This window comes from Mesocricetus auratus, unplaced genomic scaffold, assembly GCF_017639785.1.
Source record: "Mesocricetus auratus isolate SY011 unplaced genomic scaffold, BCM_Maur_2.0 Super-Scaffold_100014, whole genome shotgun sequence".
Lineage (NCBI taxonomy): Eukaryota > Metazoa > Chordata > Mammalia > Rodentia > Cricetidae > Mesocricetus > Mesocricetus auratus.
In genome coordinates, this window is record NW_024429197.1 from 5,184,068 (window position 1) to 5,207,245 (window position 23,178).

Consider the following 23,178-nt stretch of genomic DNA (forward strand, 5'->3'; position numbering starts at 1 on the left):
CTTTTACTTTATCAATAAACATATCAAAGACCAGAGAGGTTAAATCATTTGCCCATGCAGATCCAGCAGGTGAGTCAACTCTGGTTCCGAGCAGCTTTTCCCCAACTCTGCACGGCCAGGACTGTTTGCTGAGGGTCTTTCCTGTCAAGTGCGCTGAATTCTGCAGAGAGAACAATGCAGAAGAAGCAGTCTGCTCTTGAGGAACGTTCAATATGAACTGAGGGAGTAGAAAGACTTAATGCACAGGCATGCACACTAACCAGGGAGGGACAGGCATGCACACTGACCAGGGAGGGACAGGCATGCACACTGTGTCCAGGGAGGGACAGGCATGCACACTGTGTCCAGGGAGGGACAGGCATGCACACTAACCAGGGAGGGACAGGCATGCACACTGACCAGGGAGGGACAGGCATGCACACTGACCAGGGAGAAACAGGCATGCACACTGTGACCAGGGAGAAACAGGCATGCACACTGACCAGGGAGAAACAGGCATGCACACTGTGACCAGGGAGAAACAGGCATGCACACTGTGACCAGGGAGAAACAGGCATGCACACTGTGACCAGGGAGAAACAGGCATGCACACTGACCAGGGAGAAACAGGCATGCACACTGACCAGGGAGAAACAGGCATGCACACTGTGTCCAGGGAGAAGTAGACATGCACACTGACCAGGGAGAAAAAGGGATGCACACTGTGTCCAGGGAGAAACAGGCATGCACCAGGGAGAGACTGGCTGCTTTGTGCATTGGTAAACACGCATGCACGCACACACTAAAAAAGATAATGTTTAAAGAAAGTTTGTGCTTTGGATTAAACAACCTTCAGGTTGTGTGGTTTGGCCCAAGTTATTTCATTATTCTGAGACTCTGTCTCTGCATTTGTAAATGGGACTGTTGTGTGGGTCATGCCAAATTAAAAGCCCCATGTTTAAGCCACATATGTTGGTACATGCCTGCAATCCCAGTGTCTTAGTTGGGGTTTCTATTGCTAGGCTAGAACACCATGACCAAAAGCAGCTTGGGGAGGGCGGGTTTATTTCTTCTTACTCTTCTGCATCACAGTCCATCATGGAGGGAAGTCAGGGCAGGCACTTGAGCAGGAGCCTGGAGGCTGGAGCTGAAGCAGAAGCCATGAGGAAAGCTTGCTACCCACAGCTTGCCCAGTCTGCTCTCTTGTACAACCCAGGACAGCTTGGGCAACATAGAGACTGTGTCCACAAACAAGCCAAACTAACTAGGACACCCAGCACTTGGGAGGCTGAGGCAGAAGAGTCATGGTAAGTTCAAGGGCGGCCTGGCAACAGAGTGAACATGTTAAAAACCAACAGCCCCCTATCAGGTCCTCAGCTGCTTGCCTTAGTCACAGGGGAAGATTTGGGCCCTTTGAGAATGAATTGTACAATCAGGCAATAATCTCTACAACCAATTTAATATTCTCATCCTCATCCTCTCTCTCTCTCTCTCTCTGTCTCTCTCTCTCTCTGTCTCATGTAGCCCATCCTCATCCTCTCTCTCTCTCTCTCTCTCTCTCTCTCTCTCTCTCTCTCTCTCTCTCTCTCTCTCTCTCTCTCTCTCTCTCTCTGTCTCATGTAGCCCAGGCCCTGGTGTTATGACTTACAAGCATACACTATGGTGCCCAGTTTTATGGGGAGCTAGAATTGTCTGTGTACATGTGAAGTATGCATTCTACCATGCCAGTCATGATTTCTTAACTCTGTATTTCTTAACCAGCTCTGTGCTGGTGCTGGGACACAGCAGGGTATAAAATGAAGTCCCCAAACTTCCCAGAGCTCAGTCTCATGGTACTTCATGTCAGCCAAGGCTCCCCAGAGAAGACAACCATATTTCAGTCAGGGGTTAAGAACGGTCAAGACAGCTGGGCGGTGACGGCACACGCCTTTAATCCCAGGAGGAAGAAGAAGAAGAAGAAGAAGAAGAAGAGGAGGAGGAGGAGGAGGGGGAGGAGGAGGAGGAGGAGGAGGAGGAGGAGGAGGAGGAGGAGGAGGAGGAGGAGGAGGAGGAGGAGGAGGAGGAGGAGGAGGAGGAGGAGGAGGAGGAGGAGAGTAGTAGTCAAGACAGGCCTTCCAGTTGGGAACACATAAAAGATTGTACCATGAAGCACTGGGGATCTGGAGAGGTAAAAAACAAGGCACAAATACCGGCCCTTCGTGAAAGCAGGCAGAGAAAGACATTCAATGGAAGCTTCCAGAAATTAGTTGAACAGTATCCCCTAGGAAGAGCTATAGTTATTGGCCCAAGAGAAACTGGGATGTTAAAGCCAAAGCATTTTCGCTTGGCAACGGGCTGCACAGCACTCGCGCTGCCACGTGGCGTTCTCAGGGCCCCACATGCTCTATTGTTCAGGGTTCGGTGTCTTCAGAACCCGAAGGAGCAGTCCCAGATTCCGACGGAAATAAACAGAGGTGTGAGCGCTTTGTCTGCGCTTGCCAGCTGCTGCTGTTTGCCTCAAGTCCCGCGATACGTGAGATTTCCTCTGGGCAGAAGCAAGGTCACAACTGCAATGGCAGACGCTAGCGGTACACAGTGCCTGTGTCTCAAATGAAAGCCACTGTTCATGCACAAGCAGATGAACATAGTGGTATGGGCCTGCAATCTGAGCTACCTGGAGGCAAATGCAGGAGGAACGTGAGTTCAAGGCCAGTCTGGGTTACATAGTGATTTGAGAGCCAGCCTGGGTAATTTAGAAAAACCCCACCTGAAAAAGGAATGTTGGGGCTGAAGATTTGGTTCAGTAGGCCGGGCAGTGGTGGCCCACACCTTTAATCCCAGCACTCAGGAGGCAGAGGTAGGCAGATCTCTGTGAGTTCAAGGCCAGCCTGTTCTACAGAGTGAGTCCCAGGATAGCCGGGCTACACAGGGAAACCCTGTCTCAAAAAACTAAAAACAAAAGAAAAAAAGATTTGGCTCAGTGGTTAAGAACATTTAGCATGCACTGCTCTTGCAGGGGACTGAGGTTCAGTTCCCAGCACCTAGGTGGCTCACAACTGCCTAGAACTCCCAATCCAGGGGATCCAACACTTTTCATGCTTCCATAGGCACCTACACACATGAGATGTACATGTCACACAGGAACACACATATATGCAGAAATCAAACTAAATACATAAAAATAATAAAAAGGAATGAGACAGGTAGATCTCTGTGAGTTTAAGGCTAACCTGATCTACACAATGAATGCCAGGACTATGTAGCGAGACTTGGTCTCAAAAGACAATAAATAAATAAGTAGTTTTGTTTTTAAGGGCTAGGGACATAACTCAGTGGCAGAGTACTCACCTAGCATGTGCAAGGCTCCAAGTTCAAACTACAATATTGCAAAAGAAGAAGAAAGATGGGCTGGCGGGGTGTGGGGTGAGGAAGAGGAAACAGAGTTGGGGGTGTTGCTCAGTGTAGAGTGCTTGTCTAGTATGTGTGAAGCCCTGATCATCCCAGCACCACAAAGATAGAGGGTGGAGAGAAAGATCATAGAGATAGATAGACAGATAGATGGTAGGTAAATGATAGATAGACAGACAGAAAGTAGATAGATGATAGATACATAGGTAGATGATAAATAAGTTGATGACAGACAACTGGCAGGTAGGTAATAGATTATATAGATTCTAGATTGTGACAGATAAATGATAGATGGCAGATAGATAGTTAGGAATAGATGGGTAATGGGGCTGGAGAGATGGTTAAGAGCACTGGCTGCTCTTTCAGAGGACCTGGGTTCAATTCTTAGCGCACACTTGGTGTCTCATAACCATCTGTAATGAGATCTGGTGCCCTCTTCTGGCGTGCAGGCATACATGGAGGCAGCACACTATTCATAATAAATAAGTAAATCTTTAAAAACAAAAGTTGTCATCAGGCATTTTGGTCACTGTGTCATGGAAGTTTACAGTATGTGGCCTACAGAGAATTTTGGCTTTCTGTATGGCTCAACTCCTCTCTCTTGCTTATTCTGTGAGAACCCAGTTGCCATACTGCTAACTGCCCTATGACAGCAAGGAACCCAGTGGCTACTCATGTAGAGCCAAATCTGTCATCAGCTGTGTGTCAGCTTTGCAGACCTGCCCCACTCTAGTCTTCAGATGACATGGCAACCCAGGCTCACACCTTCTCTGAAGCCTTTCGAGAGAGCCGAAGACTCAGCCCAGACCCAGAGAAACTGAGCTAATACATGCTCAGTTAGAATCTATTAACTCATGACCTCAGAGGTCAAGTGCTCTGCGATGAGGAGGACCCAGTGAGGCTGTGCAGGTCACTGCCATGGTGGCCAGGAAGCAGACAAGGGACACTCCTGCTCAGCTGACACCCCCCACCCCATCCCCCCACCCCGCCCTTTACTCTGTCAAGTCCCCAGCCCATGGGATGGTGTCACTCACATTCAAGGTGAGTCTTCCCTCCTCACTTAACCCTCCCTGGACACACCTTCACAGACACCTGCAGTTGAGCTTCAGCTAGGTGCTTCTGAACCCAGTAGAGATGACAATGAAGATTAATCACACATCCAACCGCTTTCCACACATCCTAGCCTAGAAGCGAGTCCCTGAGGTCCAGTCCACATCCTGTATGTTCACACAGGGCCATAAACACCAGGTTCCCGGCATTCTAAAAATACAGGTGTTGGAAATGTATGTGGGCAAGGAAAAGAAAAGGAGACCAGACCAGTGGCAGAGGGGTCAGAAGAAGCCAGCATGGCTGGCCCTGTGTGGGAGTCCACCTGAATGGAAAGGACACCTAAAGGTCCAAGACAGGGAGGCTGGGGCACCGCCGGCCTAGCCCCTGAAATAGCTTCCTTTTCTCAATCAGCAGTTGCAAGGCTGCAGGTGTAGCTCCATCAGTAGGATGCTTGTCTGTAAGCACCTGGCTTTGGGCTCCATCCTCAGAGCCACAGAGACCAGCTGAGGTGAGGCATGCCTGTAGTCCCAGCACTGGAGAGGATCAGAAGTTCAAGGTCATCCTCTACTATGTATACAAGATCTGCATGGGCTATGCGAAACCCTGCTTCAAGAAAAAAAAATGGGGTGGGGGAAAAGCAGCTGTGATGTAGGGGGAAGTATTTTTTTAAGTAAAATTTCATTGCCTCTGGGCTGGAGGCTAGACTTTTGGAGGTTGGGGCAGGAGACTGCTGTCACTTCTTTCTTGCTTTGGCAGAGAAAGCCTACTGAAGTCTTGTATTCCCAGAAGACTTTCAAACGAGGGTTGAAGACCCAGCAGGCCTTTCATTAGGTACCAGGGAAGCCAGGTTTAAACACCACAGCCCCCGTTCTTAAAGAGCTCACACGTGTTACACGGGAAGAGAGGAAGAGCTCCCAGTCCATTCCAGAGAAAGTCAAGGGAGGCTCCTTGAGTATGAATGGAGACTTGGATTAGACCCTCGGGTTCAGCTAGACTTCTGAGACAACAGCAAATGATCCTAGTATTGCTGGGCCCTAAAGGGAAGGAGAGGAGGCAGAAATTCAAGACAACAGTGAAGAACATTCTGTGCCTAGGCAAGGAGCTTGGACTTTGTCCTGAGAGCAATAAGCCAGGGCAGACAGCAGGTGGCACGGGGTGTTTTATCCGGGAGTAGTCACTACATGGCAGCACAAACCACACGCAGCTGAACTTCTCACCAATATGGTGCCTGCCTGTTCCACTGCCCACCATGTTCCATCCCTCTTGGCTCAGGCACCATGGAGATGCTTCGGCCCAGTGAAACATCACTGTCTGTCCACTGTGTTCTGATGGTAACCTCTAAGGCCTCCAGCCAAGGAGTTTAGGAGGCAGGATTTCGACCTGGTCTCGGTTTTGCTCTGTCAACAGTTCCAGCATTCTGCCCCCCTCCACCTCTGCTGGAGTTCACAGATAGCATTTCTGAAATGGGCTGTGGCTAGAGGACATTGCTGTTTTGGGAAAATGTTGCGCATCCCTGCCAGGAGGGGACAGAGCGGTGAGCTGGGGAGCCAGTGCCAAGGGATGCTGTCCAGAAAGGAAAGGACAAACACACTCAAAGGCTGTTTTTTCAACTCTCGCCTCTTCCATTTTTACATTAGCATCAGCTTTTCCCCTCATGTCCTTTGGGAGAAGGTTAAACGATGCTTCTCAGGAATGATGTGTACTTTACCAAATCTCAGATGTCTCGTGTGCATGGCGGGAGGGTGCTGGGAAGCCACGAGGATGCCCGTGGCAGGGAAGTAGACCAGAGATGGGTCCTGTGGCCTCTCCAGCACCCTTTCCATCCTCTCATTCTTGCTTCCAAGCAGATCAAAGCTTATCCGGCACAGAGCTGATGTTTAATGTGCTGTGAATGGAATACTAAGCCTGCAATGTAAGCAGGGTTCTCAACAGAAGGCAAACTCACATACCCACTCTGGCCTTCTTGGGTGTCAATACCAAGCTGGGAGACAGTATAGGAGAGCTGGGGACAGAAAGGTTTCCATCATAGGACAAATGGGGGCTGGGAAGATGGCTTATTGGGTAAAGTATTTGCTGAAGAAGCATGAGAACCTGAGTTCGAATCCCAATGACTACATAAAAGCTGGGTGCAACAGTGCATGTCTGTAAGCCCAGCATTGAGAGTGGGGGGGGCGGAAACAGGCAGATCTCCAGAGCTCACTGGCCAGCCACTCTAGGCAAATGGGTGTGTCTCAAGTTCAGTGAGGGATGATGGCTCTAACACAAACAAACAAACAATAAATAAACAAATAAATGCTGTGGAGAGCAATAGGGGAGGATGTCTGATGTTGGCCTCTGGCCTCTAAAAGCACAAGTGTGCACACGGAAGCACATACCTCCCCATAAATTAAAAAAAAAGTGGAGAGGGATGGAAAGAAAGGTCCTCCCGGGCCCCTGTCACAGTGGAGAGAGAGCACAGAGGTCCTCAGGCCCTGCCAGGAGCTTCTGCGTGCAGACATCTCCTCCTTTCTATACAGATGTCTGCCCAGGAATCGGGCTTCATGCTGTGCTTGGCTCAGACCTGTCAGAAGCAGCTAAAAGGGAGGGTGAGCATATCCAATTTACAGCCGCAGGTTAATTAACGTTAGTCTCCAGAGTTGGTTTCCAGGAGTGGGTTACCTATCCCAGTGTAGTGAGACTGCCTGCGGCTTAGAAGAACAAATCCCAGGGCTTATCACAATCACACTCCTGAACTCCAAAGGATGCCCTCCCCAGGCTAAGGACTCATCACAAGCCTCAATGGAAACGGATTATGTTACAGGAGATTAGAGAACAAATCCTGCTGGGGATGGAGCCGAGTGGGTGGAGAGCTAGCAAATGAAATCTTGGGCTCCATCCCCAGCATTGAATCCTGCAGCTGGCTGTGATAGAGCATCCTATGATGCCGGTACTGGGGGGGTGGCCCACCAAACGTCTTCATTGAAATAGTGTACTCAGGGTCTGGGGCTCAGTGGTAGAGCATGTTACAGAAAGGAGCAGTGGGGAGGATAGAAAACTGCACTGCACATATCTGAGCGTACAGTGAATTTTCATCTCATGGGCACACAGGTCATGAAAGAGGTCACCAGCATTCAAAAGACTCTTCGTGTCCCTCTAGTAACTGCCCATCCAAAGACACTCAGTGTCCTGACTACTAACACTAGAGGTCAGTCTCACTGCCTTTGAACATTATGTAAATTGAGTAACAACATTTGTCCTTTTATTCTTTTTTTTTTTTTCCAAGACAGGGCTTCTCTGTGTAACAGCCCTGGCTGTCCTAGAACTAGCTCTGTGGACCAGGCTGGCCTTGAACTCAAAGATCCACCTGTCTCTGCTTCCTGAGTGCTGGGATTAAAGGTGTGCACCACCACTCAACCAAAGGTATACATGCTTTGTACCTACCATTCAAATACGGATCCCTTTGCAGTTGCCTGATTTCTATAGGTAAACTTCACACACACACACACACACACACACACACACACACACACACACGCACCCGCGCTTGTTCACAAGTAAAAGTTTGCTTTACAAACTTAAGAACCTGAGATGGACTTGGGAAGCAGAGGCAGGTGGATCTTAATGGAGAAGCCATCTCTCCAACCTCTTGGGATTTTTTGTTGTTGTTGTTCTTTTTAAATCTGGAAAGCTGAGTGTGGTGGCACATGCCTTTAATTCCAACACTCAGCAGGTATAAATTGTGGCCTTTGATTGTGATCTCCCTCCTAGTCCTAAGAAGCTCTGGAACCTGCGACCTGTACAAGAACATGAGGGCACTTGGGGGTGGGGGAGAAGAAACAAGGCCCTCAACAGCCAGGGCAGCTTGAACTTCAACCTGAGCTCTAAAACGTGCATGCAATCTGGAAACATAGCATGCCCTAATCTACAAAATTGGCACGCTTCTATCATTGGTGCCAAAGTTAAATCAGTTTAAAGGTGTAAACGGCCTGGATCGGTGATTGATAACAAATATTAGTTTACTGGCTCAATTTCTCATGTTAACCAGGACCAGTGAAGTTTTTGCGACCTCTGTAACAGGGTTCAAAGTGCAAACCAGCCAGACTAGGAGAGACATAGATGAGCACAGAGCGCCCTCGTGCACCGAGCAGGGGAACTGCCGCGGCCCCGCCCCTCGCGCTTGCGCATAGGCTCCACCCCCCAAGTTTGTTGTTGTCTTCGGTCTCTTGGACGTTTGTGGCGGTGGCAGCGGGATCGGGAAGCCGCGCCACCATGGCGGTGCGACAGGCGCTGGGCCGAGGCCTGCAACTGGGTCGGGCGCTGCTGCTGCGCTTCGCGGCCAAGTCCGGCCCGATCTCAGGCTTGGGAAGACCCGGCCCCGCGGCAGCCTGGGGCCGCAGAGAGCGCCCGGGCTGGGCGGCAGGCCCCAGAACACAGCCAGGCCAGCTCGGGCTCCCCCTTCCCGATCGCTACCGCTTCTTTCGCCAGTCGGTGGCTGGGCTGGCGGCGCGGATCCAGCGGCAGTTCGTGGTGCGGGCCCGGGGCGGGGCTGGTCCTTGCGGCCGAGCAGTCTTCTTGGCCTTCGGGCTGGGGCTGGGGCTGATCGAGGAGAAGCAGGCGGAGGGCCGGCGGGCCGCCTCAGCCTGTCAGGAGATCCAGGTGAGCGCAGCCGAGGGCGGGGAGCAGGGAGAGCGGCCAGAACCCTGGCCAGAGTTCAGCCTTTAGGCCAGACGGGGCGGGAAGAGGGCGGGGCCTGGGCCAGGAGGAGGCGGGGTTAGGAAAGTAGTCGGGAGTGGGACTGGACAGGGGGCGGGTCCTGAGCATAGGGGGCGGAGCCACAACTAAAGTGACGCTTGGGCGGAGGCGAGGCTAGGATAGGGGCTGGAATCTAGCAGGACCTGAAGCCAGGAGAGGCTATAACTAGAACTAAAGTTGGAGGTAGGGGTTTGGAGGCTCCTCGAGTCAGGAGGAAATAGGGACCGTTGGTTTAGGGTGAAGGCGTGGCCGGGAGCAGATCTAGAAAGCTGTTTTTTGAGTCATTAAGTTTGTTATGCTGATTGGGGGCGGCATCGGGGGCGGAACTAGCTGGATATTTGTGGAGTCAGGCTCTGAGCCTTAGTGTAGGGGCAGGTCTGAGGATGAACCAGAAGTCTCAGATAGGACAGAGTCCTGAGTAGTGATTGGGAAATTCAAGGTATGGGGTACTCGTGGACTGTACTAAGTGGTGGGGGGCATCCTAATTATGTGTCTAGGAGAATGTCATGAGGGCATACCTAGACCTGGTAGTGGGGGTAAGTCGAGGGATAAGGCAAAGACTAATGTCTGTCTTTGAACTGTAAAATGGAAATCAATTAAGTCTGACTTACTTCCAGTTACTGATTTTACAAACAGTATTTTTTACAAGAGGTTTTGCCAATTGTTAGTTCCTGTTGCATGGTAGCAAGCGACTTTGAGTAAATTGCTTTTCTTTGGGGGCGTGAGGAGGGGGATGGCCCTGACTTGTATTTGTAGCCCAGGTTGACCTTGAACTTCTGGCCTTCCTATCTCCATTTCCCAAGTGCTGGGATTATTGTCATGTGCCACTATGCTTTGTATACACTTTCTAAAAATCACAATACTCAGCTGGGCGTTGGTGGCACACACCTTTAATCCTAGCACTCGGGAGGCAGAGGCAGGCAGATCTCTGTGAATTCGAGGCTAGGCTGGACCGACAGCCTCCAAAATAATACAGAGAAACCCTGTCACAATACTCTTACCCGTTGATGTAGTTGTCATCCCAATTTATAGAGGACACATATTCAAAATAGATGAGATACTTACTGGTTATAGTAGTGCCCAAAGCCCGCCCTCTCAAAGCCTGTGCCCTTTGCTGAGCCAGACTCCTGCTCCGATTTAGCCAAACAATGGGCGAGAGGTCAAGCAGAAACTGCAGAGAAGCCTGCGGGAGAACACAGCACATCTATTGTTTTAGTTAGCCAGAGTGGGGTTTTCACTGGGTACGTTGGAGTTCTCCAGCCTTTTAAACTCTTAAAATAGCAGTGACCTCTCTACTCACGAAGTCTTCTAGTCAAGGTCACCCAAACAAACAAAACCACTAGGATGTGTATATTTAGAGATGGGGACTTATTTTGAGCACATGGCTCATGCTGGGCTGGCAGATCTAAAGCCTGCAGGCAGGCCCAGAAAAGAGCTGGCTGTGCAGTTTCAGTCTTTAGGTTGTCAACTGCCAGAACTCAGCGGTCTTCTGGGAAGCCAGCCTTTTTCCTGGGGTTTGAAACCACTTGCTGAGTGAGTGTAGCCCCTGCATTTTACAGGGTCAGGCTGAGGGGTCAAAGACATCGATCAAAGAAAGACCAAGCAAGCATTTCCTGTTCCTAATACTGGGACCTGACTTGTGTGTCTTACATAGCTACACAATGAGACCCTGTCCCAAGCAAGAAAGCAAACAAATAAATAGAAAAAGATATGAATACAGGTGACAGGCACGCATATGCAAAGATTTTCAACACCACTGACCATTTGACAAGTGCACACTAAAATGAGATGAGGTATCCATGCACACTTACTAGTGTTGTGCCCAAGTCACAAAGATTCCCAGAGGCCACCAGGAAGACACACCCACCAAACTGCAAAAGCAAGGTTTTAATTGTTCATCCACCCATGACAGGGACCCCATCTAGCAAGCTGATGCAGCAGCCTCCAGAGGGAGTGAAGTTCCCTGTTTACTGCTAGGTTTTAAAGACAAAAGTTACAGGATTACATCAGTAGGTACGGGTTGGTTTCTGATTGGTTGACATTTGGGAACAATTAGAAGAATTTCTCAAAATCATATTTTGGCATGAAATACCTGTGTACCAATTATTCTCATTGGTCAGTGCTGAGAGGGAACATGTTGTGGTTTCTATGGCTTTGTCTTGTTACTTGCAGGTGGCCTGTTAAACATAGATACCAATAGTTTTCAGAACTGTATCCTGGAGACCTGGAATTCCTTTTGTGGCCAAACAGTTCCCAGGAACCAAGTGTCTAGGAGGCTAGAGGAGAGACTGGAGTTTCTTTGTGTCAGAGGCCTATGTGTCTTTTCTGTAGCCTGTCACAGCTGCTAAAGCAGGGGGCTGAGTGAGGGTCTGGTCCCTTTATTTCTAGAAGTGAAGCCTTTGAGTTTAGTTTACCCCTTTCAACTAGAACAACTAAAATAAAAACAAGGACAATAGCAGATGCTGGTGAGGGTGGGGAAATGGGATCTCTCATGCCTTACTGATGGCCATCACAAATGGAAAGTAATACAAAATTCAATATGTGTTTACCACACCAAGCTGTCACTGCAGTCATCAGCATCTACTGGGGGAAAGGAAAACATTCATACAAAAACCTGTGTGCTGCAGTTGCTCTGGGAAATGGTGACCCTAACCCTCAAAAGAGCTAAAAACAGAATCACTATCTAGTAATTCCGCTTCTCCATGGATACTTGACTCATGGACAGAACGCATAGACTTTTATGCACGTAAACTCTAGGCAGTAGCCCTGGGGTAGAAGTGACCCATGCCCGTCAGTGTGCATTATCCCACCTTGAAAAGGAAGGACATTCTGGAACCTGCTGCACATGGATGAACCTTGAAGACAGTTCGTGCTACCACTGTATAGGTATTGCTGTTGGGAAAGTTGGGAAAAGGGTACAGGGGCATTTTGCACAATTTTTTTTAACTTCCATGAGAGTAATTACTCCAAAATAAAAAGTTAAAAAGTATCTTGTGGCTGGGCAGTAGTGGCTCACATCTTTAATCCCAGCACTCAGGAGGCAGAGGCATGAGTTCGAGGCCATCCTAGTCTACAGAGTGAGTGCCAGGACAGCCTCCAAAGCTACAGAGAAATCCTGTCTCAGAAAAAAAACAAACAAACAAAAGTATCTTGGGCTGTAGTGATGGTTCAGAGGTTAAGAGCACTGGCTGTGCTTCCAGAGGTTCTGAGTTCAATTCCCCACAACCACGTGGTGGCTCACGACCATCTGTAATGAGATCTGGTGCCCTCTTCTGGTGTGCAGGCATACATGGAGGCAGGATGTTGCATACACAATAAATTAATTTTAAAAAAAAGGATCTTCTGCTAAACCCCTAGTTGATGAGAATTACTCTACAGATATCTCTCCTGCCCCTGGGGCTTATAAAGCCAATAGCAAGGGAACACCCATTTCCATGTATTATTCAGTGATAAGCATCAGTTCAAGGTATAGTAACTTCTAGGGACCCAGTGCTTTGGCAGTCTCAGAAGGTATGTGTGACAGGCTGGTCCTCAGGACAAGTTATGGAGGAAGGATGACCTAAGCTGGGCTTGAGTAAATAAGGGTATGCCAGGCACAGCAAGAATGTCATTGGTGGCCTGGGTCACTGAGTTCATAAAGGAACTCAGGGAGAAGCAGTTGCAGGGTGAGTACAGAGAGATAGGCAGGGCTGGGGTGTAGCTCAGTGACAGAGCACTTGCCTAGCATAGGGAAGGTCCCAGCACGCCAGAAATAAACAAGTGTAGGCATGTACAGCCTGGCCTGGCAAAGCTCCAGGATAAGCCACAGTTGTCCCTTGGTGTCTACAGGGAATGGGTTCTAGGTCCCACTCAGATACCAAAATCCACAGATAGCAGTTCACATCCTGGTGATGAGGGTTTTGTATGGGCCTGTGCACACCTCCTGCAAGCTGCAGATTATCTCTAGATATTTTGCAGTGCCAGGCATACTACAAAGACCTGAACAAATGCTACAGGAAGAGCTGTTCACTGGGCTGTTCATGGTATAATGGCAAGGAAAATGTACATATGAATTATGCCTTTAGTTCCAGCACTCATGAGGCAGAGACAGGTGGATCTCTGTCAGTTCAAGACCAGCCTGAGCCACAGAGTGAGTTCCAGGGTAGCCAGGGCTATACAATGAAACCCTGTCTCAAAAAAAAAAAAAAAAAAAAGAAAGAAAGAAAGAAAGAAAAGAAAAGAAGAGAAAAGAAAAAACAGAAAAACAAAAGAATAAGGTCCAGGTTCAAACTTGTGATCTTGCTGTGTGCTGGTATTACAGGTGTGCATCAGGATTTTGGACTTCAGGGACAATTTTTTTTTGAGATAGGGTCTTTCTGTGTAGTCATGGCTGTCCTGGAACTCACTCTGTACACCAGGCTGGTCTCGAACTCATGGAAATCCGCCTGCCTCTGCCTCCTGAGTGCTGGGATTAAAGGTGTACACCACCATCTCTGGGCTGCAATTGCATTTTTTTTGTTTTTTGGTTTTTCCAGGCAGGGTTTCTTTGTGGCTTTGGAGGCTGTCCTGGAACTAGCTCTTGTAGACCAGGCTGGACTCAAACTCACATCCACCTGCTTCTGCCTCCTGCCTCTGCCTCCTGAATGCTGGGACTGAAGGCGTGCATCACTACCTCTGGGCTGCAGTTGCAATTTTTAAAAACTGTTTTCCATCTACAGTTTGTTGAAGCCACAGATGCAGGGCCTGCATTGGACTGTCTATGGTCACAGTGAAGGGATGCATGAGAAAGACTGTCTTAGACAATGAGACAGAAGCAGGCTAACCTGTACCCAGGACAAGCCCACACTTAAAGTCAAGATGGCAGTTTCAGTGAGGATCCTGCCTCACTGCGACTCTTCCCTGATTGTGTTTGCTTTGTGGTGGCCTTACTAGAGCCCCTGGATCACAGCCCGTTCCTTTTGCTCACAGGCAATTTTTACACAGAAGAACAAGCTGGTGTCTGACCCACTGGACACGAGGCACTGGCACGGCTTCCGTCTGGAGGAGTATCTGATAGGACAGTCCATTGGCAAGGGCTGCAGTGCTGCTGTGTACGAAGCCACCATGCCCACTTTGCCCCAGCACCTCGAGAAGGCCAAGTGTATTAGCCTTCTAAGAAAAGGCCCGGATGTCCTCCCAAAGGTAGCAGATGGGGAGCGGGCCCCAAGGGCCCCAGCCTTTCCCTTTGCCATCAAGATGATGTGGAATATCTCGGTAAGGATGGCCCTTTCCCCTTCTAAGCAGGCACATCTCACATTGTCAGTCTTCAGGGACAAGGACAGGGCAGGCTTTCCACAAGGGCCTGTGGGGTTAGGTGTCCGCTCTCTTACATGAGAGTTGGAGCTATCAGTCTCACCAGGGGCTTGAGAGTCTGATTGTTTTTCCAAGTTCTGCTGGTGCCCAGGCTTCTGGTCTGTGAACACTCTGAGTGGCAACTACCTAAACCTCAGGTTCCTGAGCCTATGGTTATTTCATTTGAGGTCAGCCATATAACCATTCTCCCTTTGTCTCCTTATATGACTGGCGTCCCTAGCCAGGAGGAGCCATGTTCTAGCCCCATACCCCAATGAACTAATCCAACGCTTACTGCCACCTTCCTGTGGCCAGTTTGAGCTGGTGGTGACCAGAGAGGTCCCTGATGGGAAGCATCTTGGGCTCTGAAATCTTAGCCTCTGTTCCTGCCTAGGGCTATTTGAATAATACCAAGGGTTCGAGGTGTGGGAAGCATGGTCCAAGTAGCACCTCCCATCCCTCCAGACTCCAGGAGGAACTGGTTTTGGATCACTGCTTTAGGGAGCTTATTTCACCTTGACTGTCAAAGCCAGTTCTAGGTTGTAAATGTCTTGGTTCTGAGTCCAAGCAGGGCATGGACTTGACATTCCACTCAGGTCTGTGGAATCATGGGTGCACTGTCTGTGGGTATGTTCTAGGCGGGTTCCTCCAGTGAAGCCATCTTAAGCAGAATGAGCCAGGAGCTGGTCCCAGCAAGCCGGGTGGCCTTGGATGGAGAGTATGGAGAAGTTACTTACAGGTAAGCACTCCTTTGCCCACCAGAGCAATCACGGGTTCTCTGAGAACAAATGTATCTCCGACACTCAGAACCCCATCTGATATGCCACACAGTAGATGGTTATTGAATGATGTCCTAGAAGGATTTCCAGTTTTTGGATAAATTAAACTTGAGAAAGACTGAAGGTCATCTCATCCCAACGAATGATGCGGATGGTTGATTCAAAGAGGAGCAGGAGGCCCCCAGTTCAGAATGCTAGACAAGCCAGACAATGTCCTAATTTCTGTAAAGCCGGGGGGGGGGGCGGAGGGGGCATGGTGTGTGTGTATGTGTGTGTGTATGTGTGTGTGTATGTATGTATGTATGTATGTATGTATGTATGTATGTACGTATGTATGTATGTATGTGTAGCGCCACCTACTGGTACACATGCACTGTCTCCACAGGTGGAGACTATTGGCCACAGTCCAGTCCTGATGATAGCAGACTTCCATCTGAAACAGCCCTGACCCTCCCTCTAGTTGTTCCCACGGTTTTCGTAGTCATCTGGCCTGCTGGCTCTGCATTCTAGCCCGGAGTCTGTGCCAAGGGCACCAGTTAAAGTGCTGCTGAGTCTCCAGAGAAACTCCCCCTGGAACACTCAGTGGCCATGGTCCCTTGACCTCATTCAGGGACCTTGGACTCAGCTCCTTGCTGCTTCCCTCACCAAAATTCTCACCCCTGCCCGTTCACACACTCCCCACTCGTGAGTCCACACCGCCGTCCCCAGAAGTACGAGCTCTGTCTGCTCCCTGCACGCTGCAGGCAGACCTAGCTCAGACACACCCTGCCCAGCTCCCACACTGCCCTGGAGCACTCACGACACCTGCCAGGGCACTGCCAGCCTCCTGCTGAGGTCCTGACTCTCCCTGTCACCAGTGACCCAGGGGCAAGGACAGTGCTGCATAGTGCAGGAGTCCACTCCTGTGACGCAGAAGGAGCAGGACAAGGACACTGTGGATTTTTCTACTAGGCTCCAGGACAGTGCCGGCACCCTGGCGTATCTCCGGTTCCTCTTCTATTCCCCTAGCCACCCTCAGCGCTTGTGTTTCTTCCCTGTGGCTCTTCTGTTCCTGCAGCCCTTTGCTTCCTGGGACCTTTCCTGTGTCCCCTAAGAGAAGTGACCAACCTGCCTTTGGGATCTCAGATGAACCCATGGACAATTAATTGCCTTTCACTCCAAATGCCCAGTCAGCTTTGGCTTGAGGGGCAGAGCTGGCACACGGGAGTCAGAGCCACCCAGTCCACAGTGTTAACCATCATGCCTCTGTGGGGGCGTGGCTGGACATCCTGTAGGAGTGGACAAGGGCCACCAGGTGGCACCACTACAGCACTACATCTGTGTTGGGGTGTCATTTGGTAAAGGGGATGCTAGTCGTTGTGGTCAGGGAGATGATTTGGGCAGGGTTCCTATCCTCGGAGAGCTAAAAGAAATCCTCCTGCGGTCGATCTCAAAGCGGTGACTTTAGAGACTTCGCCCTGTGCACAGCTCCCAGCACTGAGGCTAACACCTGGTACTCAGAGTGCCGACAGCAAGTGCTAGTTAAGTGACTAATGTGAGCATGAGCACTGCGGAGTGCTCGCTCTGCTGAGCACCATCGTAGTGCTTTATGCGTATTAAGCCCTTGGCCAGAGCATCGTGGTCTTATTCCCCATTTCCCACTCTGCCCTGAGCCCAGAGGGGATGAGTGACGTGGCCAAGGACTGGGTGTGGCAGCTTCCAGGGCCTCTTAGCCACTGTGTTCTGCCGTGTGGGAGGAAGATGAGCCAAAGGGTGAACTGGAGGAGCCACTGAGTGCGAGGAGTCACCCCTCTTGGGTTTTGCCCCACGGTGCATGCAGTAGTTGGAACAGGGCAAACCTGCAGTGAATGTTGGTAACTATGCGTGAGTGAATGAGTGTCTTTGCGGTGGCCTTCGCTAGCCTTCCCCGCACTTGTCTCTGATGCTGGCCTCATCTGCTGTCCCATTTGCCTGAACTGAAGATCCAGAGGCGGTCCCAAGCGGCTTGCCCCACACCCCAACATCATCCGGGTTTTCCGCGCCTTCACTTCATCTGTGCCCCTGCTGCCAGGGGCCCTGGCTGACTACCCTCATGTGCTGCCACCCAGATTCCACCCAGAGGGCCTGGGCCACAGCCGCACACTATTCCTCGTTATGAAGAAGTAAGCGGTGGTATGTGGGGAATGGGAGATAGGGACCTCGAAGCAGCTTCTTCTTTCCCGTGGGAGGGAGCTGGTCCCTGTCCTTGGAGCACAGGGCTTCTGGGAAAAACTAAGCATGTGGAGGTAAGCTGTTGGAAAGATGCAAACATCCCATCTTCCAGAGTATACTTCCTGCCCTTGCCCTTGGCACATCCATAGCTCCCCTCTCTATGGCGTCCTGTTTCTGTGCCACCCCACTGAGGGATGGATCTGAGGAGCTGGGGGGCAGCACTGTCACGGCTGTTGAGTTTCAGGGTCAGCATGGGTGGGGTCTGAAAGGATGCTGAAAAGAAAGAGAGCAAAAGCTCTGGGAAAAGAAAGGCCCGGCCCTACAACGAATGTGACCGTGAGAATTGTGATGCCTAGACATTCTGTCCTCCCTGGTCAGCTACCCTTGTACCCTGCGCCAGTACCTTCAGGAGCACACTCCCAGTCCCCGATTGGCTACCATGATGACCTTGCAGTTACTGGAGGGCGTGGACCACCTGGTTCAGCAGGGCATTGCCCATCGGGACCTCAAATCTGACAACATACTCGTGGAACTGGGCTCAGGTAGGTGCTGATTGCACCAGAGTGCCCCAGGGAGAAGTTGGGGAAGAGGAACAGAGACCCTGAGGTCAGGGTGTGTGTGTGTGTGTGTGTGTGTGTGTGTGGTGCAGGGTCTTTTACTGACCCTGGGGCTCACTAAGTTACAGGCTGCTCCTGGCATCTCTCTCCATTCTCCCCAGTGCCGAGCTTTGACATGGGTGCTGGCAATCCAAACTTAGGTCCTCATCACTGTAACCTCTGAGCTGTCTTCCCAGCTCCTGAATGTTCTATTCTGTCCTGTCTTCTTTAGCTCCCACAAGAGATGCTCCCCTCCATCTGGTGGGTGAGACAGCTCACTTACGTTTTCCAGAATCCTCTCTGTAGCCCACTTGTAGAACAGAACCATCAGTCAGTGAAAGGAAGGTAGATTCTAGCTCAGTGAAAGCTGCCTGAACAAACCAGGCTTCCTCTGTAGAAGCTGCACCACTCAGGTAGAAGCCATCTCAGGTAGGAGACATTCTAAAGGAGTCACCAGACTGGGGAGTTTCATGGTTAAGTGCTCTACTCTTCCGATGACCTGAATTCGGTTCCCAGCATCCACGTGGAAATTCACGATTGCCTGTAAAATTCACAATTCCTGTAACTCCAGTTCCAGATCTGATGACTTTTTCTGGCCTCTGTGGGCACCTACACACACTTGGCAGACACATACATGTAGATAAAAATAAAAATAAGTCTTCTTAAAATTAAAATTATTAAATGTGTAACTAAAAAGCTAAAAGTGAACTGGCTTTTTCTAATTTTTTTTCCACTTTTTAAAATTTTTTTTATTTCATTTTACATTCCAACCACAGTTCTCCCTCCCACCTCTGAACTGGCTTTTTCAAGGAACTGTGTGAACCCCTTTCTCTCCCAACACCCCTTTATTAGATTTATTGGCATCACAAATTTGAACCTAAGGCTCATAGGGTGCATAGACCCTTTAGGGTCAGAGATCATTTAGCCAAGGCTGAGATCCTTTGGTCTCTTGGCATATCTGGTTAACTAGAACATTTTCCACTGGACCCCCCCCGTACCCTGCGCCTCCCCACCCCTTACCAAGTCCCCTGCCTGGGCCTGGGTTCCAGTCCTTGTTTCTAGGTGGCAGTTCCATGTACTGCTGTGAGCTCACTCATAATGACCCCATCCCAGCCTTGTTGGCCTGGGCTCCTGGACACAGCCTTAGTCCAGCTCATCCTTGTCTTGGTGGTGGCTTTTGGAGGGACCTGCGGGGGACTGCAGGGGCAGTAGTAGACCCTGCTGCTCAGCTCTGCTACCTCTGCAGACAGCTGTCCCTGGCTGGTGATCTCGGACTTTGGCTGCTGCCTGGCTGACGAGCGCATCGGCCTGCAGTTGCCTTTCACTAGCTGGTATGTGGACCTTGGTGGCAACGGTTCCCTGATGGCCCCTGAGGTGAGTCCTGCTGTGTGTGTGTTCTGCTATCAGCCGTTTCCCAGGTTTTCCCAATAAATGCAGGTTCCCGACCTGCAGCCCTGCTTTTACTAGGCTGACCTGAGGTCCCTGGACATTTGTCAGCATCAACCAGGCAGCTGTGGCAGATGCATGGTGCATTTAAATTCTGGGGTCAGCTTACGTGGCATGCATGGACACAAATGGTAGGCCTGCCGGGGCCTGATCTCTCTCTCTTTCACCGTCTACTTCCTGCAGGTGTCCACAGCCCATCCTGGCCCCAGGACAGTGATTGACTTCAGCAAGGCTGACACCTGGGCTGTGGGAGCCATCGCCTATGAAATCTTTGGGCTTGCCAATCCCTTCTACGGCCAAGGCAGAGCCCACCTTGAGAGCCGCAGCTACCAGGAAGCTCAGCTGCCCGAGATGCCCAAGTCGGTGCCCCCAGATGCAAGACAGCTGGTGAGGTCACTGCTCCAGCGAGAGGCCAGCAAGGTGAGGCTGTTCCCTGGCTCTGGCTGTGTGGATGAGGGCCCCTTGTTCATGTCTGAGTTAGGCCAAGTTTAGGCAAGCCCTGTGGCATTAAGCTCTGTTATATACAGGCAAACGCGAACTAAAGAACAGAACAGCTCTAAGAAGAAACGAGCAGGAATCTGGCCAGTGAGCCCTTAATCCGAGTCCCAGGGGCCAGAGTCCTAGCAGCATCCATCCTTTGGGCCTCTTTTACTCCCTAGTCGCAGGGCTCAAACCCAGGGCCACATGAATGCTGGACAGGCACCATCCCCCACGCCTCCCGGTCCTCTTGGCTTTGGTTATGTGGGAAGGACGGGCTGGTGAGATGGCTCAGCAGGTCAAGGTGCATGGCACACCTGACACCCTGAATTCAATCCCCGGAACCCACATGGAGAGAGCTGCCCGGCGTTATGCTCTGACCTCCACACATGTGCTACACGTACACACCCATACACATCAAACATATCCAACAGTAACAATAATAAAGAAAAGCCTAGGGCCAGCTGGATGGCTCGGTGAATAAGGGACTTGCTGCCAAGCTTAATACCTTGAGTTTGATCCCCAGGACCCACATCGTAGAAGAGAACCAGCTCCTTCAGTCCCACCCCCAATATATAAGTAGGCATAATGAAAACATTTAATTTTGTTTAAATAAGAGAATGGCTCAGAGAGAAAATGTGTGTTTGAGACATGTGTAACAAAGATGCCACATGTGGAAGGAATGCTCTCGGACAAGCCGGAGTGCTGAGGTCTGTGCCTGAGCCACAACTGAACAGCAGGTTCAGTTCTCAGAAAAACCTGAGACAGACCTGGTCTCAGGCTGCTGCTCTACAGCCTGCACATCCGACTGTTCACACCCGACTGTTCACACCCGACTGTTCACACCCCTGACTGTTCACACCCCTCACTGTTCACGCCCCTCACTGTTCACGCCCCCGACTGTTCACACCTGACTGTTCACAACTGACTATTCACGCCCCTCACTGTTCACACCCCTCACTGTTCACGCCCCTCACTGTTCACACCCCTGTCTGTTCACACCCCTGTCTGTTCACACCTCACTGTTCACGCCCCTCACTGTTCACGCCCTTCACTGTTCACAGCTGCATCCTCACAGCAGATACTCAGACAGCATTAGCTTGGCAACCACACCAGGTGAGGCCTCTTGTACCAGTGTTAGAACCCAGACATGTGGGTCCCCTCCATGACAAAGGTGTCCCAGCAGAGCTGACACGGGCAAGGGCCTGTGCTCGGTCACAGAGCAGCTGTTGGAGATAGAGGGCAGAGGAAGGATGGAATTGGGGCAGGCCTGAAACGAACAAGGGCTTGTAGACATTCTGACCACACCTTCCATTGCTTTGCAGAGACCTTCCGCACGTGTGGCTGCCAACGTGCTGCACTTAAGCCTCTGGGGCAAGCATCTTCTAGCCCTGAAGAATCTGAAACTGGACAAGATGATTGGCTGGCTCCTCCAGCAATCAGCAGCCACTCTGCTGGCTGACAGGCTGATGGAGAAGAGCTGCGCGGAAACAAAGCTGCAGGTGCTGTTCCTGGCTAACCTGGAGTGTGAGGCCCTCTGCCAGGCAGCCCTCCTCCTCCGCTCCTGGAGGGCAGCCCCGTGATAGCTCTGTGCTGTAGTTACTAAAAGACTCGGGGCATCTGTGTGGTGATGTCCTGATGGTGTGAAAGTCGAAGGAGGTGGCTTGGCTGGTGGGTGGGAGTCGGGACAAGCTGAAGTGGAGGGGCAGGTGAGCCAGAGAGGAAGCCTTAGGTTCAGCAGATGGAGAGCAGCCTCGAACAGCTCACACTATACATCCACTAGCTGTGCGGGTTTGAATAAATCCTATGGCCCATCCCACTTAAGTTCTCTCACAGAACAGTTCAAATCCGGAGTTGGCAAGCTATAGAAGGCAGACAGGAAATTAAGTAGTTGCAATGACTCACCTGTCACCAAGGCAAAAGGACAATTACAGCAGCAGGATAGACACTGAAATTTGGTTGTCAGTAAATTCTTTTCATCTTTTCCCCAGCCACTTAGAAATGCAGAAAGCTGGCCAGGTAGTGGTGGCGCACACCTTTATTCCCAGCACTTGGGAGACAGAGGCAGACAGATCTTTGTGAATTTGAGGCCAGCCTGATCTACAGTATGAGTTCCAGGACTACACAGAGAAGCATTATTTCAAAAAACAAAAACAAAAAAATCCATGTTTAGTGACAGGACAGCATGGCTCACAGGTGCATTTCCCAATCCCTAAGCTGGAAGCATTCACAATGCCTGACTCTAGACATACTCACTGATCACTAAAGACAAAGTATCCATGCTAAAGACAGTGTGAGGCTGAGCCCTGTGCATTCACTGAAGTAGTGTGTTCTCCCTACCAAGGGAAAATCCCTCACTCGGTGCCACTGCTGACCAGAAAACAGCCCCTCCCCTTGCTGTCCTCAGTACAGTCATGGCTGTGCTGGTAGACAAGATGGCTGAGGGGGTCAGACCTGTAGTCCACCACTGAGATCCAAGACAAGGCAGTGGGTAGCAGTTGGTGATGTCTGTCCCTAGTGCCAGGAAAGGGCTTTTTGTCTGATGAAAGTAACCACCATGTTGCTTGGAATGTGCTACCTAGGCTATGGGCAACTTATGTGCAGGACATGTTTGTGTTCAGAGAGCAGCAGGAAACCATGCTCTAACAGTGGGGTGTCTGCCAGGCTGTCGAGAAACGCCTGGGAGTGTGTCTGGATTTACCCAGCACAGCTGAACCAATCTGTGCACAACAGCTAACAGTGAGGCATGCTGGCTGGACATGTGTCTTGATAGGAGCTGTCAAATATTAAACACAAATTTACAATGCAGAGCAGAGTATAATGTGCTGAACAGTTTCTGGCTTATATAATGATTCTTATGCCTTAACAGTGAGGAAGGTTCACATACAGTTTCATATGTGCTTGATAAGAACACAGGTGTAGCCTAAAGCCAGTGAACATAAACTCAAGCATTTTTTAAATTTAAAAATTTTTTTTTTTGGTTTTTCGAGACAGGGTTTCTCTGTGGTAAATTTTATGTTTATTGGTGTTTTGCCTGAATGTATGATGCACCACTTGAATGCATGGTGGCCTGAGAGGTCAGAAGAGGGCACCAGATCTCCTAGGACTGGAGTTACAGATGGCTGTGAGTTGCCATGCAGGTGCTGGGAATTGAACCTGGGTCTTCTGCAAGAGCAACCAGTGCTCTTAACCACCAAGTCATCTTTCCAGTTCCTCCACAGTCCTTTCACCAG

The 23,178-nt window shown here is 50.3% G+C and overlaps 1 protein-coding gene across 1 annotated transcript; it reads left to right on the forward strand.

Annotated features, from left to right (window-relative positions):
- Window positions 1-8,604: 8,604 nt before the first annotated feature.
- Pink1 (PTEN induced kinase 1) lies at window positions 8,605-22,753 on the forward strand. The gene is made up of 8 exons (XM_005081036.4): window positions 8,605-9,051; window positions 14,095-14,379; window positions 15,096-15,196; window positions 17,198-17,377; window positions 17,805-17,968; window positions 19,269-19,396; window positions 19,652-19,888; window positions 21,271-22,753. Exons 1-8 carry the CDS (start codon window positions 8,665-8,667, stop codon window positions 21,526-21,528), a joined length of 1,740 nt encoding a protein of 579 aa, XP_005081093.1. The 5' UTR covers window positions 8,605-8,664; the 3' UTR covers window positions 21,529-22,753.
- Window positions 22,754-23,178: the final 425 nt, after the last annotated feature.